Genomic DNA, 16,001 nt, shown 5'->3' on the forward strand with positions numbered 1-16,001 from the left:
GCAAGCACAAACTCCTCACTGCGGTCAGCATCTCTCTTTCTTATGTTATGTGTTTTTCATAACTCACATTCATATCCCCTCACTGCAGGAAAACGCCCACTTCAGCATCTCTGAGTCCCTGATAGCAGCCATCGAGCTGATGAAGTGTAACATGCGCAGGCGGGCAGATGAGGCTGAGGAAGATGGCGACAGTGACTCAGAAATCCAGCAGCTCAAACAGAAAATCCGCCTGCGCAGACTGCAGATACGGCGAACGCGGCTGAAGCCACCGGTTTCCTCTAATAATCGTAAGATGAGATGTTCAAGGCCCCGATATACTCACGGCGAAGTTCTCTTTCATTCTTTGCTCAGGGTTAAAATTAAGTTGGAAATGCCTTTGCAGTGATGAATTTTTAGCAAACATCCCAACACCGCCCGCGCTGCTGAGAGTGACATTTAGATTAATATGTAAATGCGTGCTTTACTCTCTCCAAATAAACAAAATAAACAAAATTAACAGCGGTGAGAAAACAGCAGTTAAAAAAGCATCTGATCATAGAGTTGTGGATATGTTTGCACTGCAATTCAGCACTCCACTCGAGTCATTTTTATTTATACAGCACTTTATACAACAGATTTTTTATAGCAGCAGCTTTAAAATATTAAACATGAAAAAACTGTCAATGTCTCTTTGAATTAGAATTACAACTTCAGTTTCTGCTATAAAGCAGCTCTTCAGTGTGTTCATGTTTTTACTTTTGTCTGACCTTGACGAACTGAAGAAATGAACTGGAGAAAATTTCCACATCAAAGAAGGCAGAGCCTCAGAGCCACACCTACCTATTGCATCATTACAAGAGTCCAATTGTAGTTCAGAGGTGTTTACCAGCCAGAGAGAAGTTGTCCCAGAAAGTTTGCTTTGGCAAGCTGTTTCAAACTCCTGAAATAAACAAATTTCATTTTCGCTTGATTTTATTTGCTATGATGTAACACCAATTCATTCTTCGTATAGACCCATTTAAAGGGATAATTGATAAAAATTTGATGTTTATCTGCTTACCCCCAGCGCATCCAAGACGTTGGTGACTTTGTTTCTTCAGTAGAACACAAATGATGATTTTTAACTCCAACCGTTGTGGTCTGTCAGTCTTATAATGCATGTCAATGGGAACACAATCTACAAGAGTTAAATAAACATGCACAGACAAATCCAAATTAAACCCTGCGGCTCGTGACGACACATTGATGTCCTAAGACACGAAACGATCGGTAAAACACCACTATGTCCAACTGCGTTCAGCACTCGGTTAGTTAGGTATGATCACGCTCTGTCAACGGCAGTGATGTCTCGCGCTTATACTTCAATGAGTGATAGACATCACTTCCGTTGTCAGAGCGTGATCATACCTCACTAAGCAAATGCTGAACGCAGTTGGACATAGTGGTGTTTTAGAGGTAAAAAATGATATAAATACTGTTCAGTTTCTCGCACAAACCGATTGTTTCGTGTTTTAGGACATCAATGTGTCGTCATGAGCCGCAGGGTTTAATTTAGATTTGTCTGTGCATGTTTATTTGACTCTTATAGATTGTGTTACCATTCACTCGCATTGACTGACAGACGGCAAAGCATTTGTGTAAAAAAAAAAAAAAAAAAAAAAAAAATATATATATATATATATATATATATATATATATATATATATATATATATATATATATATATATATATATTTAACAAGTTATGAAGTAAAATGTCTAGCTTCTGCTAGACCGCCTTCCATATTCAGCATACAAAGAAAGTGTAAAACTCTTGCAGTTCAAAAAGCTTACGCTATGTCAGTATGGTATACCAGTTTACACTTTCTTCATACATTGAATACGGAAGGTGTTTTTTTTTTTTTTTTGCCTTGCCATTTCACACTGTACACTCCTAAACCCTGGTTTAATGTCTTTATTTGCATATTTGCGGTCTCAGTCTCACTGATTAGATGAACAATGAATGTGATATATTTACATAAAGTCTCTAGCATTGCCCATCCTTGTATTATATGTTGCATATTGTTCCATCAAGTTTATCTAGAATGGGCTTCTTGCACTATAAAGGTAAGAATGAAACCGTCTCTTTTTCACTCCAATTGTTTTCTGTCGCGATTTGACAAATGCTGAAACTGCTGTTTAAATTATTGGGTTTCATAACCCCAGGTAAAAAGTGGTGCTAACATCGCTTCTAAATTACAAGTGTGAAATGTTCCTTTACCCAGGGTTTAAAACGGGGTTTAAAACAACCCAGGGTTAAGCACAGTGTAAAAATATATTCTGCTTTTTTTCCCCACAGAGGTTCCATCTGTTGATAGTGGGGGCTCACGGAGGAGCTCCCAGGATTCCTTTCACGCCTCTGACTCTGGCTCGGATAGAGAAGTGGAGGACATTGAGCTCCGAGGTAGGAACTCTAAATGGAGCAAATGCATCTCTGAATGTGATGCCTTCATTCCCGCTTGTGATCATATAATCATCCTCACGATTGCCTTCATTACCCATAATGTCATGTGATGAGAAGTATGTTTTCCTCCCAAACTCATTACCAGTTTCTCACTGATTATGCTAATTTTTAATTCCTAATTTGTAACTGAATCAAGTTCTTCTTGATTTGTTTGTGTTTCAGCAGGAAAGAGCAGAATAGTCATTGCAGGTGTTATTACACTTAATACATTAAACTCCAGTGCGCAAGTCAACGCAGAATCAAAATTCACACCATTTACTTTAACTCGCGTTCAAATACAAAAAGCCTCAAATGTAGGTGCAGATGGTGTTTCAAGAGGTGAGATGTTCAGACTTCAGTTCTGGGTGGATGAAATCAAATCTTTATCCTTTAAATATCCTGGTGCACTTAGAAATGTCACATTTATAGATGTAAAAAGGTACTGCAAAGGACATTTCGTTCATTTAAGCCATTAGTCAACTTATCGCGCGTTTGTGTTAATTTAATTACTTGAATATATACTGAGGAGAATACTAAACCATAATGAATGTTTAATATACAGTATATAATCATAATATATTCTCAAGCGCTCGCATAAAGCTTGCCGCAAAGCACCGGCAAAAGTAAGGATTATGAATGTGTCAGGAAAATTTAATAAACTAGTATTTTCTGAGTCAGTGTCTGAAGTTGACGATGATATAATGTTACAAAAATCTTCAAATAAATGCAGTTCTTTTGAACTTACTATTTATTGAAATATCCCAAAACAAAATATATCATGGTTTCCACAAAAATATTAAGCAGCACAACTGTTTTCAACATTGATAATAATCAGAAATGGTTCTTGAGGATCAAATCAGCATATTATAATGATTTCTGAAGAATCATGTGACACTGAAGACTGGATTAATGATGCTCAAAATTCAGCTTTGATCACAGGAGTAGATTACATTTGTATACATACTGTATATTCAAATAGAAAATTGTTATTTTAAATTGTATTAATATTTAACAATATGAATGTTTTTTCTGAATTTCTGAATAAACAAACACAGCCTTGGTGAGCAAAAGAGACTTCTTTTTATATTTAATTATTATTATTTTATTTTTTTTATATTACAAATATATGTAGTTTCTGCATTGATGAGTAAAAGTAAATGTGGCCAGTTTAGATGTTGTCTTGTTAAATTGTACCACTCCAAAAATGCAGCCATCTGGTTGAGCGGCTCAGTCTCTGGTCTGTGTCTCTCAGATGGCAGTGATGGTCAGTCCCTCCTGGCGGTGTCTCAGAGTGGCCTGTCCCTGTCACTCGCGTCCCTCTTCTCAGGTACCAGAGACAGATGGGGGCCAAAGGGAAGCCATGTGTTCAGTCTCTCAGCTTTGCTGCTTGATAAATGATAGACTATGTCGGTGGGCTCAGAGGAGTCAGATGGTTTAGATTTCCACAGCAGTAGTTGGTGGATGTTCCTGCTTTTTCCTTGGCTTTGCTTGTTCATCACTTTGCTTGTTCATCTCCCCTCATCCTGTATGCATGTCATATACAGTAAGCCTTTTGTTTGCCATGTCGCTGCTTGCTGCCTTTGATTTATGGCACTAACTAATAAACCTGCAACCTTTAGCACTCCTAACTGCAGAATGATAAGATGATGAGAATGAATGTAATCATGTGGGTGAATCATTTTTTGTTAATATTAATCATTAAATCTGTAGTTTTCTTATCTTAATACTTTTATTCATAGACAACCATAAAGACAAAGAGGTCATTCATGGTATTACTGAGATTGATACCATTTTGTTATGTAATTTTTGGACATGGGGCATTTGGGAAATGAAACTGATCTAGGCACGTCAGTATTTTCACCCCCCAAAAATGGTTTAAGCCAGTTATTTATATCTTTTGTTGTAGTGTATCAGTAGGAAATATCAGTTCACATTTCCAAACATTCATTTTGCCATTAATTGTATAATACAGTGAGATTTTTGAATACACAAGGAGTCTGACAACAGCCAGTGTGACCACTGTTTGCATTTAAAATTTTGTCCAGGTACACTTGGGGATAATTTTTCTGGTAGCTTTGCAGGAAGGTTTCTTAAAACGTATTGGAGACGTTGCCGAAGTTCTTCTGGATTTAGTTTGTCTCAGTTTTTTATGTTTCTTCATGTAATCACAGATGGACTTGATGATGGTGAGATCAGATTTCTGTGTGGAGCACCGGCTGTTGTCAGACTCCTTGTGCATACAAAAATGTCACTGTATTATTACAATTAATGGCAAAAAGGAATGTTTGGAAATGTGAACTGATATTTCCTACTGACACTACAGCAAAACATATAAATAAATGGCTTAAATCCATTTTTTTTGGGTGAAAATATCAACTGGCCTAAGACACTTGCTCAGTACTGTGTATATATATAAAAAATTATAAATATATATTCCGAATTTATATAGTTTTTTGTCTGGAGACTTATTCAGAATCTTGTAAAATGATATTTATTGTGAGATAAAATGTACACAATATTTATTCAAATTTCTCTAAATATTTTATGGACAAATATTTTTGCCATGCATGCACATCTTAATAATATAAAAATAATATTAAAAAAGCCAAATATTGACTGGTGTATTAGTCTATCACTGGTACACAGCTCTTCTTGTAAATCAGTTATTGGAGGAAGCATTAACTGTTTCTTCTCATTGTTCTCAGATGCAGACATCAAACGCAGTGCTTCCAGTAGCAGATCCTTCCTCAGTTCAGACTCCATGTAAGCACTTCCTGAAATCTCTCTGTGATTCTGGATTTGATGAGACACCATTTTTATTGTCTTTTTGTTAGGGCATCATTAGCTATGTTTCCATCCACCTGTTTTTATGCACATTTTGGGATATCGCTTTAAAAATGGTTTGAATAGAAACACCAAGATGTGTATAAATTTTAAAAATGTGCACAAACTGCACTCGATTAAGTCAGATAAATGTTTTATCCAATACGAAAACATGCGCAAAAACTATGCTGTAAATTTTCAGAATAAAAATGTACCGAATAAATTCATCGATGCGCATCAAGAAAGTCATATGACAGCATTTGAAATCATCAAAGTGGTTCGGCATTATCCCATAACTGTCTTACATGACTGCATTCCCAAACAGCAGGCACCCACCTCAGAAAGCAAGTTGGGTCGTGACGGTGAGGAAATTTTCCCACCGGTTAATCGACGTGACTAAACCGGTAATACTGGTATGAGGGGAGGGGATGTTCCCTCTGTTGCAGACTATCGCAGCAAGCCTAAAAGCAAGTTAACATGAACGTGCTTATTGAGTTTCATCTGCGCGTTCTGAGGCCCGAGTAATTTATTATATACGAAAATTATTATATACAGTGGCTCCTTTTACTGCAGCAACTTCCATTTTTCTTATATATTTCTGATATTTAGTGCCAATTTATCAGGAAATGATGATTTTGTTCTCTTCAGCTCACTGGATGGAAACGCTGTTTTATGTTTTATGCAATATTCCAATTTTGCGCATAAGTTAAATTCACAACTTTGGATGGAAACATAGCTACTGACTGACCTTTTTGTTCTCAGGAAGTCCATTAGTTTTGAATTGCAAATGGTATCTACTGATCTGCTACTGTGATGTCTCTCTGCACAGCTCTCCATCCATGCTACAGTCCAATTCGGCAGAGTCCGTGGCTATGGGTCTCCTCAGGCAGTTTGAAGGCATGCAGCTGCCCGCCGCCTCGGAGCTCGACTGGCTGGTTCCAGAGCATGATGCTCCTCAAAAAGTACCTATATTTACATCCTTAGGCCTGAAACATACTTTATGCAAATACATGAATGCAATTTACGACTCTGGCATCAGCTTCCTTGTGTAAAGTTTTTCTGGACTAGTTGTCAACTGAGAAGGGCTTCTTTTTTTTTTACACTTTCCCTGCCATTGACTTCATTTTACAGCTTTCCGTGTTTTCACTGTTATATGGTAAGGAGCTCTATTACACAACGTCTTATGAAAAACACAGGTGAAGAAGAAGCAGCAACCAGTGATAAAAGCATTGCTTATACATTGTGTAGTACTTTTTTTTTTTTTTTTAAACAAATAAATATTTTCTTTGCATTTTTTTTTTTTTATTAAACTTATCCACATGTTGATTAAAAAAAAAAAGAATGCGTTAACCTACAATAATTTATTTATTTATTTTTATTTATTTTTTTAAAGCAGAGGCTCTGTTCTTTCTTTCGATTGTTTGCATGTTTAGATATTCATACAACAAAATGTTCTGGGGGTCATGAAAGTTTTGTGAAAATGATCACAAATGCTGGTGGTAGCTGGAAACCTTTTTTAAAAAAAAACACTAGTGGGTAAAGAGTTGATGGATAATGGCTGATAATATTGGGAAATAATGGGTTATTTATTAATTTATCATGCTATCAAGGCAAGATTACGGAAGCTTGTTTCCACCAACAAAAAATAAAAAAGGTAATTGTGACTTTTAGTCTCACAATTCTGACTTTTTTCTAATATATAATAATATACAGCCATATTGCATGGTTACATGTGTGATATTGCATTTATACAACAGTTTGACAGCACAAATGAATAAGGAACAACAATGGAATATCCTTAAACCCTTTTTTTGTGCAGAACTACTTCCTTCCACCACAGATTCAAAACTCAATTTGACAGTTTAACAGTTGTAACCAAGCCTCCATTACTAATTCTAAAAGTCACTTTAGAACTAGTAACAAAGGAACTTTGAGTCGCTTCATTGAAGCTTATTGTATTATGTAGAGTACTATGGTATTATGAGAGAGAGATTGACTAAAATAGTGTATTACCTGCATCTGATATAGCATTCATTCTTCAGGTCAATGTCCATAATATTATATTTATTATTTAATATAATATTTTATTTCCATAATATCTATATCCATTATAAAAAAAAAAAATAAGTTTGAATGTCCACTGAGGAAAGCGATATCTTTGTCCTTTTAAAAAATTTCCCATGATAGTGCTAAAACAACTTCCTTGTTTTAGTCTAGTTTTAGTCACTTGAAAACTTTTTTTGTCATGATAAACAGATAACCATATGCTCAAAATTTTAATCACAATGATTCTTGTCATTTGAGAAATCTATTTTTACATTTCATTAGAATGATTGCACTTTCACCTTTAAGCACAAATGCATGGTTTATTTTACCTCATCCAGTTACCTGATTTATTAAAGACTATTTATCATATAAATGAACACGCTCTCTACATAAGAAAAATGGTAACAAAAAACATCTCTCAAAAATTAAAACTGTGAAATTCCTAATAGTAATTCCAATAATTACAAATGACATGAAAGTTTTTCTAATAAAACAACAGCAAAAAAGACTTCGTATTGTCGCACAGAGGATGCGTGAGTGCATTTATTCAGCAACCACAATCACAAACGATTTAGTCGAGATTCATGTTTGGATTTATTACAGTTCATCTCTGAAAAGGTTTGATGGCAGTCGCACAAACAGCACAAGAGGCTCATGAAGGAACATAGACTGGCTGAATGACACTTTAATTTAAGCAGAATCTTTCAATAGTGATCGCTAAACACCAGCCGACATGTTTGTTGGTGTTTTCAAATCCTCAGCACCACTTCCGCAGTGTAGAGAGAGCTCATTCTCAGGGTTGCCAAATTGCAAAGATTAAGTAAAACACAAGGCAGAAAATGTATCATCTTAAAAGAAAAGATCTGATTGGGGGATTTAAGCTCTTGACATCTAGTAACAGCAAACATGAAAGCTCATAGAGCCTTGTTAAAAACTGTCTATAATATTTTATCTCCTTTTTTATTCGACAAAAACAAATAGAGCTAATAGTGAAGTCATTTTAACTACGTTTTATTTTCGTCTTTTTTCATCAATGATATTGCATGTTGGTATAGTCAGTTATCATTTAATGACCCTATTGTTGTCTCATCGTCTCATCCTGGTCATGAAAAAGAAAGGTTCTTGATGAACATTTTTTGTCATTGATTTCGTTAATGAAATGAACACCAGAGCAGACGCCTTATTTCTGGCTCAGTTCAGGAGAAAAAGCTCATTACGAGAAAACTGCCTTTTAAATATATGTATTGTAATTGTACAGATGCATATAGATAAAGTATATTGAAATAAACACTTTAATATGTATTTTGGATGTTTTCTTTGCCCTAGACTTACATGTTATGCAAGTAAAATAACTGAAAATCTAGGCAAGGTTTGCCTGTAGAGTCTTGCCTTAAATTTTAATTTTTAATTGAAAATGTTTGCATTTCTGCCAGTTTTAGCATGTTTTTTTTCTTTCTGTTTTACAGCTTCTTCCAATGCCAGATTCTCTTCCCATTTCACCGGATGATGGCGAACACGCAGACATTTACAAATTACGCATCCGTGTCCGAGGAAACTTGGAGTGGGCTCCTCCTAGACCACAGATCATCTTCAACATTCACCCTCCTCCAAAGTGAGACCATCACCATCAATATTCAGTTTCATTCACTTTATATCATGATTCTATAGCTTATAAATCTCTTCACTGATCCTATTAGGAGGAAAGTGGTGGTAGCGAAACAGAACTATCGCTGTGCTGGCTGTGGCATTCGCATCGATCCAGGTACAAAACACATATGCACAATAAAAACAACTTACTTTACTTGAACATGTGGGTTTATTTGAGTACTGTACTTTCTCTTTGTAATAGACTATATAAAGAGGCTGAGGTACTGTGAGTATCTGGGCAGGTACTTTTGCCAGTGCTGTCATGAAAACACACAGGCCGTAGTACCAGGAAAGATCCTTAGGAAGTGGGACTTCAGTAAAAGCTACGTCAGCAACTTTTCCCGGGACTTGCTGGCCAAGATCTCAGGAGACCCCCTGTTCAACCCAAATGACATCAACAGCGGCCTTTACAAGAAGGTCAAAGCCCTGGAGACAGTGCGTGTATGTGTAATTATGCATAATTTATAGTTATTACTATAGTAACTACATGTAATAAGAACACAAGTGTTACCATGTCTTCATTTTAAAGTAAAATTTTTGCTCAACACTAAAAATGGATACATTGATTTAATAAATTGTGTCATTTGGAAAGTATTTTGTTCAAAATGTAGTAAAAATAATAATAAAAATAAATAATATTAATAAATAAATAAATAAATAAATAAATATAAATAAGTAATTGAATATAAGCTATTAAAAAATATAATATAGTAATACAATAAAATATATAACATGAAATATAAATAATATAATATATAAAAATATGTAATAAAATTTAATCTATTTTGTAACTTTGTATTTAAAAAATCCTGATAAAAATGTATCACACTCTTCATAATAATAAGAAATGTTTCTTGAGCAGCAAACCAGTTGATTTTGATTGCTTCTATTGTTCTCCTCATTTGTAAGCCGCTTTGGATAAAAGCGTCTGCTAAATGATTGTAAATGTAGTGTAAATGTAGTGTAAATGTAATTTGATTTCTGAAGGATGTGACACTGAAGACTGGAGTAATGATGCCGGAAATTCAGTTTTGATCACAGGAATATGTTACATTTTACAATATATTTGCATAGAAAACAATTCTTTTAGATTAATAACTTAATGTACTATCAAACAAATAAATGCACACTTGGTGAGCTAAGAAGAGAGCTTTTTCAAAATGTATATAAGTATAATACTTTGTATAAATGTAATATTTAATGTTTTGCAGGGAAATTTTATTTGACATGTATTTTATTTTATTGTTCAATTACAGGCATTGAGGGAACAGTTAAACCACATGAAGAATCTCTTAAAAACTTGTCGTTTGGCTAAGGAGTAAGTGTTTTTCCTGCATTTTTTTTTTTGTTTAAAACACCATGAAGAACACATTACATTGCATTACAAGTCTCCTCTCTGTTGACAGGATGCTGGATCAGTTTGACACACTTCCTGGACATCTGACTGAAGACTTTCACCTCTTCTCTCTCAACGACCTCACTGCTGTACGTAGCGGCAGTCTTGCCCCAAAGCTACGCGATCTGCTCCGCCTCGGCTCCAGCCATGTCACAGACTGCATGGTGAGAAGTTACTTCTTATTGGAGTTATATAACTTTTAATTTCTCTAGGCCAGGGGTTCCCAAACTTTTCAGCCCACGACCCCAAAATAACGATGCCAGTGACTCGTGACCCCCATTATACTCGGAGGTGGTTAAAGTATACAAACGTTGTTTCACACACTCTGCTTGCAGGGATTTCTTGTAAAAAAAAAAAGATTTAAAAGGAAAGAAAAGACAAAGAGTCGTCTGTTTTTGTCTATTTTAAGTTTTAATTTAAAATGTTTGTGATTTTAACATAAAGCTTATGTTTAAATGTTTTGCCACTTGCGTGAGCAACATAATATTTAAATCTAAAATATTACTCTATATAAATATAAAGTAATAAAAAAAAGAATAAAACTTTTAAATGTAGTGCGTTTAAACGTGAATCGCAATGCTGACACGCCATGTTCAGTAACAACTTTTCGATTTGAAATAACAACTACATAAAAAAGTTTGAGGACAAACTTTAAGTTGGCTTGAAAAAGCCGGTCCAGAAAGTTTGAAGTAGTTTTAAAAGTGTGAAGTTTGAGAGTTTTCAGTTTAAAAGTTTGTTTTAGTTTAGTAGTTAGATTTAACATTAGGCTAATCACTATTAGCATGTAGCTATTCACTGCTAGCATGTGTAGCATGTTGGAAGTCCAGATTGCTAGCATGAGTCAAAAGAGCCAACCGCCATATCTCTACGATGTTCTTATGCAGAGATATAGATTTTGCAAAACGGTTGCCAGGGTACTCTGTTTGGTTGCTAGGGAGTGGCTAGGCAGCTACCAGTGATGATACTCCAAAGGCTGCTTGACAATATAAACCAACCCCCATGTCTTTATGATGTTCTGATGCAGAGATATAGAATTTGCAAAACGGTTGCTAGGGTACTCTATTTGGTTGCTAGGGAGTGGCTTTGCAGCTACCAATGATGATACTCCAAAGGCTGCTTGACAATATAAACCAACCCCCATGTCTGTACGATGTTCTGATGCAGAGATATAGATTTTGCAAAACGGTTGCCAGGGTACTCTGTTTGGTTGCTAGGGAGTGGCTTGGCAGCTACCAGTGATGATACTCCAAAGGCTGCTTGACAATATAAACCAACCCCCATGTCTGTACGATGTTCTGATGCAGAGTTATAGATTTTGCAAAATGGTTGCTAGGGTACTCTGTTTGGTTGCTAGGCAGTGGCTTTGCAGCTACCAATGATGATACTCCAAAGGCTGCTTGACAATATAAACCAACCCCCATGTCTGTACGATGTTCTGATGCAGAGATATAGATTTTGCAAAACGGTTGCTAGGGTACTCTGTTTGGTTGCTAGGGAGTGGCTAGGCAGCTACCAGTGATGATACTCCAAAGGCTGCTTGACAATATAAACCAACCCCCATGTCTTTATGATGTTCTGATGCAGAGATATAGAATTTGCAAAACGGTTGCTAGGGTACTCTATTTGGTTGCTAGGGAGTGGCTTTGCAGCTACCAATGATGATACTCCAAAGGCTGCTTGACAATATAAACCAACCCCCATGTCTGTACGATGTTCTGATGCAGAGATATAGATTTTGCAAAACGGTTGCCAGGGTACTCTGTTTGGTTGCTAGGGAGTGGCTTGGCAGCTACCAGTGATGATACTCCAAAGGCTGCTTGACAATATAAACCAACCCCCATGTCTGTACGATGTTCTGATGCAGAGATATAGATTTTGCAAAACAGTTGCTAGGGTACTCTGCTTGGTTGCTAGGGAGTGGCTTTGCAGCTACCAATGATGATACTCCAAAGGCTGCTTGACAATATAAACCAACCCCCATGTCTGTACGATGTTCTGATGCAGAGATATAGATTTTGCAAAACGGTTGCTAGGGTACTCCATTTGGTTGCTAGGGAGTGGCTTGGCAGCTACCAGTGATGATAGATAGATAGATAGATAGATAGATAGACAGACAGATAGATAGATAGATGGATGAGTTTGAATGAGTTAGATAGATAGATAGATAGATAGATAGATAGATAGATAGATAGATGAGTTTGAATGAGTTAGATAGATAGATAGATAGATAGATAGATAGATAGATAGATAGATAGATAGATGAGTTTCAATGAGTTAGATAGATAGATAGATAGATAGATGAGTTTGAATGAGATAGATAGATAGATGAGTTTGAATGAGTTAGATAGATAGATAGATGAGTTTGAATGAGTTAGATAGATAGATAGATAGATAGATAGATAGATGAGTTTGAATGAGATATATAGATAGATAAATGAGTTTGAATGAGATAGATAGATAGATAGATGAGTTTGAATGAGATATATAGATAGATAGATGAGTTTGAATGAGTTAGATAGATAGATAGATAGATAGATAGATAGATAGATAGATAGATAGATAGATAGATAGATAGATAGATAGATAGATGAGTTTGAATGAGTTAGATAGATGGATAGATAGATGAGTTTGAATGAGATAGATAGATGGATAGATAGATGAGTTTGAATGAGATAGATAGATAGATAGATAGATAGATAGATAGATAGATAGATAGATAGATAGATAGATAGATAGATAGATAGATAGATAGATAGATGAGTTTGAATGAGATAGATAAATGAGATTGAATGAGATAGATAGATAGATAGATAGATGAGTTTGAATGAGTTAGATAGATAGATAGATAGATAGATAGATAGATAGATGAGTTTGAATGAGTTAGATAGATAGATAGATAGATAGATAGATATTTAGTTTGATAGATTTAGTTTGATAGATAGATAGATAGATAGATAGATAGATAGATAGATAGATAGATAGATGAGTTTGAATGAGATAGATAGATAGATAGATAAATGAGTTTGAATGAGATAGATAGATAGATGAGTTTGAATGAGTTAGATAGATAGATAGATAGATAGATAGATAGATAGATAGATAGATGAGTTTGAATGAGATAGATAGATAAATGAGTTTGAATGAGTTAGATAGATAGATAGATAGATAGATAGATGAGTTTGAATGAGTTAGATAGATAGATAGATAGATGAGTTTGAATGAGTTAGATAGATAGATAGATAGATAGATAGATAGATAGATAGATAGATAGATAGATAGATATTTAGTTTGATAGATAGATAGATAATGAGTTTATGAGTTTGAATGAGTTTCAATGGATTAGAAATAGTACATAGAATGGCACTTGAGTCTAATTGAGTTTGAGTCTAATGGGCTTCCATAGTTTAAATTTGAATTTTGACAGTTGGAATTCGAAAGTCTTGGCTCATTTGAACATTCCGTCAATGAAAGTCAATGGGATTTTTTCCAAGTTTGATCAGCATTTTTAGGAAAACCGTAAGTCGGATCAGTCTGAAAAGATATAGCAACCCGAGTCAGAACAGTCTGAAGGTCTGGGCTGAGTTTGGTGGTTGTAGCTTGAACAGTCTAGGAGGAGATAGTGTTCAAATTTTCGGTCAGAAGAATAATAATAACTAGAATGTACATTTCCTGAAGAAAATGTGAATGGTGCTTGCAGTGGCAAAACTATGCTAACATAATTACCGTCCTGCTAGGATGTTTTTAGCAAGATGCTAACATGATTAGCATGTTGCAACCATGATGCTAACACCCTTAGCATGCTGCTAACATGTTTTAAACAATATGCTAATCCTGTTAGCATAATAATAGCAACATGCTAACATGATTAGCATGGTTTTAACAAGATGATAACATGATTAGCATGTTTGCTAGCATGATGCTAACATGATTAGCATGCCACTAACATGATGCTAACACAATTAGCATGTTACCAGCATTATGCTAACACATTTTTACTAGTTTGTGTCATGTTTAAACCCTAAGCTAATCACTATTAGCATGTAGCTATTCACTGCTAGCATGTGTAGCATGTTGGAAGTCCAGTTTGCTAGCATTAGTCAAAAGAGCCATCCGCCATGTCTCTATGATGCTCTGATGCAGAGATATAGATATTGCTAAACGGTTGCTAGGGTACTCTGTTTGGTTGCTAGGGAGTGGCTTGGCAGCTACCAATGATGATACTCCAAAGGCTGCTTGACAATATAAACCAACACCCATGTCTTTACGATGTTCTGATGCAGAGATATAGATCTTGCAAAACAGTTGCTAGGGTACTCTGTTTGGTTGCTAGGGAGTGGCTTGGCAGCTGCCAGTAATGATAAACCAAAGGCTGCTTGCCAGTATGAATGATATAAACCAACCCCCATGCCTCTATGATATTCAGATTTGAAGATATCTGCCTATGCTTTGGGTTGCTAGGGTGCTCTAAAATGGTTGCTAAGGCGTGGCTATGATGGCTTTAAGGTTATTTGTGATTGGCGGTTTGCTGCCTCGAGTCAAACGAGCCCACCCTCATGTTTGTATGACACTCCTATCCAAAGATATTCCTTTGATCTTTTTCAATGGAAGTCTATGGAGCTTGTTACTAAGGTACTCTCTATGGTTGCTAGGGCGTGGCTTGATAGCTTTAAAATTATCTTGATAGACTGATTGGTTGCCTGAGTAAAATGAGCCCACCCCCTTGTCTCTATGACATTGTGATCCAGAGTTATGTTCAATACAAAATCCCTATGTAATTTCCCATAGTAGGAAAAACACAGTACTTCCTGGTTCATGGGCACGGCTTCACCATAGTATGTCTATGGGGCAACTTTGGGCAGCTCTTGCGCCCCAGGGGTACAACTTACACCCCATTTTGAGGTATGGTCTGAGAGAGCCTATCAGGCTCTTCAAACGTGGTAACCCACATGTTTCTATGAAATTCTCGTTAGGAGCTATTACTCGTCAAAGTTTGTCCCAATGCAAAGTCTATGGGATTTTTTTCGCTACTTTTTCGCCCGCCGGACGAACATCGTACACCCGATCGCTTATAAAAGTCATAGCACACCTCTCCTCAATGAGCCGGTCGATTTGACACCTCATTCATGGGTCTATGACAAAAACTGCGGGAGGAGTAGCGCGCAGAAATTGTGTCCAGAAGAAGAAGAAGAAGAATAATAAGTATGCAGAAGAATAAGAATGGAGCTTTGCCTTTGGCAAGCACCATTAATAAGTTTATATAGCAGATCAGTAAGTTGGCTTTTTCAAGCCAACTTAATAAGTAAATGTTGTGTTTGTGATATATAGCCATGGATCAGTTGCGCACTGCAAACGCGGCATATGTGAAAACACAATAGCGTATGAACTGCAAAGGCATGACGGTGGTGGTGCTTCTCAGCTCTCCTCCGCTGGCCTCCCTGCGTTGTCTTTTTTGGTCAATATTAACCAGTGTTTCATTTCGACAAAAATAATATCCAAAGCTTAAAGCCTAAAGAATTACCTATGTGCACATGTCTGAATATTTAACATGGTGCTGTAAATTGACCTGCTGCAACTGATGCTTTTGCTAATATGTTGTAATCACCTCAGGAGTTATTCTCATCCTGTCAT

General features: G+C 36.0%; 1 protein-coding gene across 4 annotated transcripts in view; it reads left to right on the plus strand.

The window, feature by feature from the left end:
* The window catches only part of rubcn (rubicon autophagy regulator), a 34,645-nt gene that overhangs the window by 12,132 nt on the left and 6,512 nt on the right, over positions 1-16,001 (plus strand). For 3 of the 4 annotated variants that reach the window (XM_067395809.1, XM_067395807.1, XM_067395808.1), the window contains exons 10-19: positions 89-287; positions 2,318-2,422; positions 3,714-3,788; positions 5,167-5,224; positions 6,114-6,246; positions 8,797-8,942; positions 9,028-9,092; positions 9,180-9,418; positions 10,234-10,295; positions 10,384-10,537. In XM_067395809.1, the coding sequence (XP_067251910.1) occupies positions 89-287; positions 2,318-2,422; positions 3,714-3,788; positions 5,167-5,224; positions 6,114-6,246; positions 8,797-8,942; positions 9,028-9,092; positions 9,180-9,418; positions 10,234-10,295; positions 10,384-10,537 (1,236 nt within the window). The remainder of the gene's footprint in view (positions 1-88; positions 288-2,317; positions 2,423-3,713; positions 3,789-5,166; positions 5,225-6,113; positions 6,247-8,796; positions 8,943-9,027; positions 9,093-9,179; positions 9,419-10,233; positions 10,296-10,383; positions 10,538-16,001) is intronic. The other variant, XM_067395810.1, reaches the window with a different exon arrangement.

Source organism: Chanodichthys erythropterus, chromosome 10, assembly GCF_024489055.1.
Source record: "Chanodichthys erythropterus isolate Z2021 chromosome 10, ASM2448905v1, whole genome shotgun sequence".
Lineage (NCBI taxonomy): Eukaryota > Metazoa > Chordata > Actinopteri > Cypriniformes > Xenocyprididae > Chanodichthys > Chanodichthys erythropterus.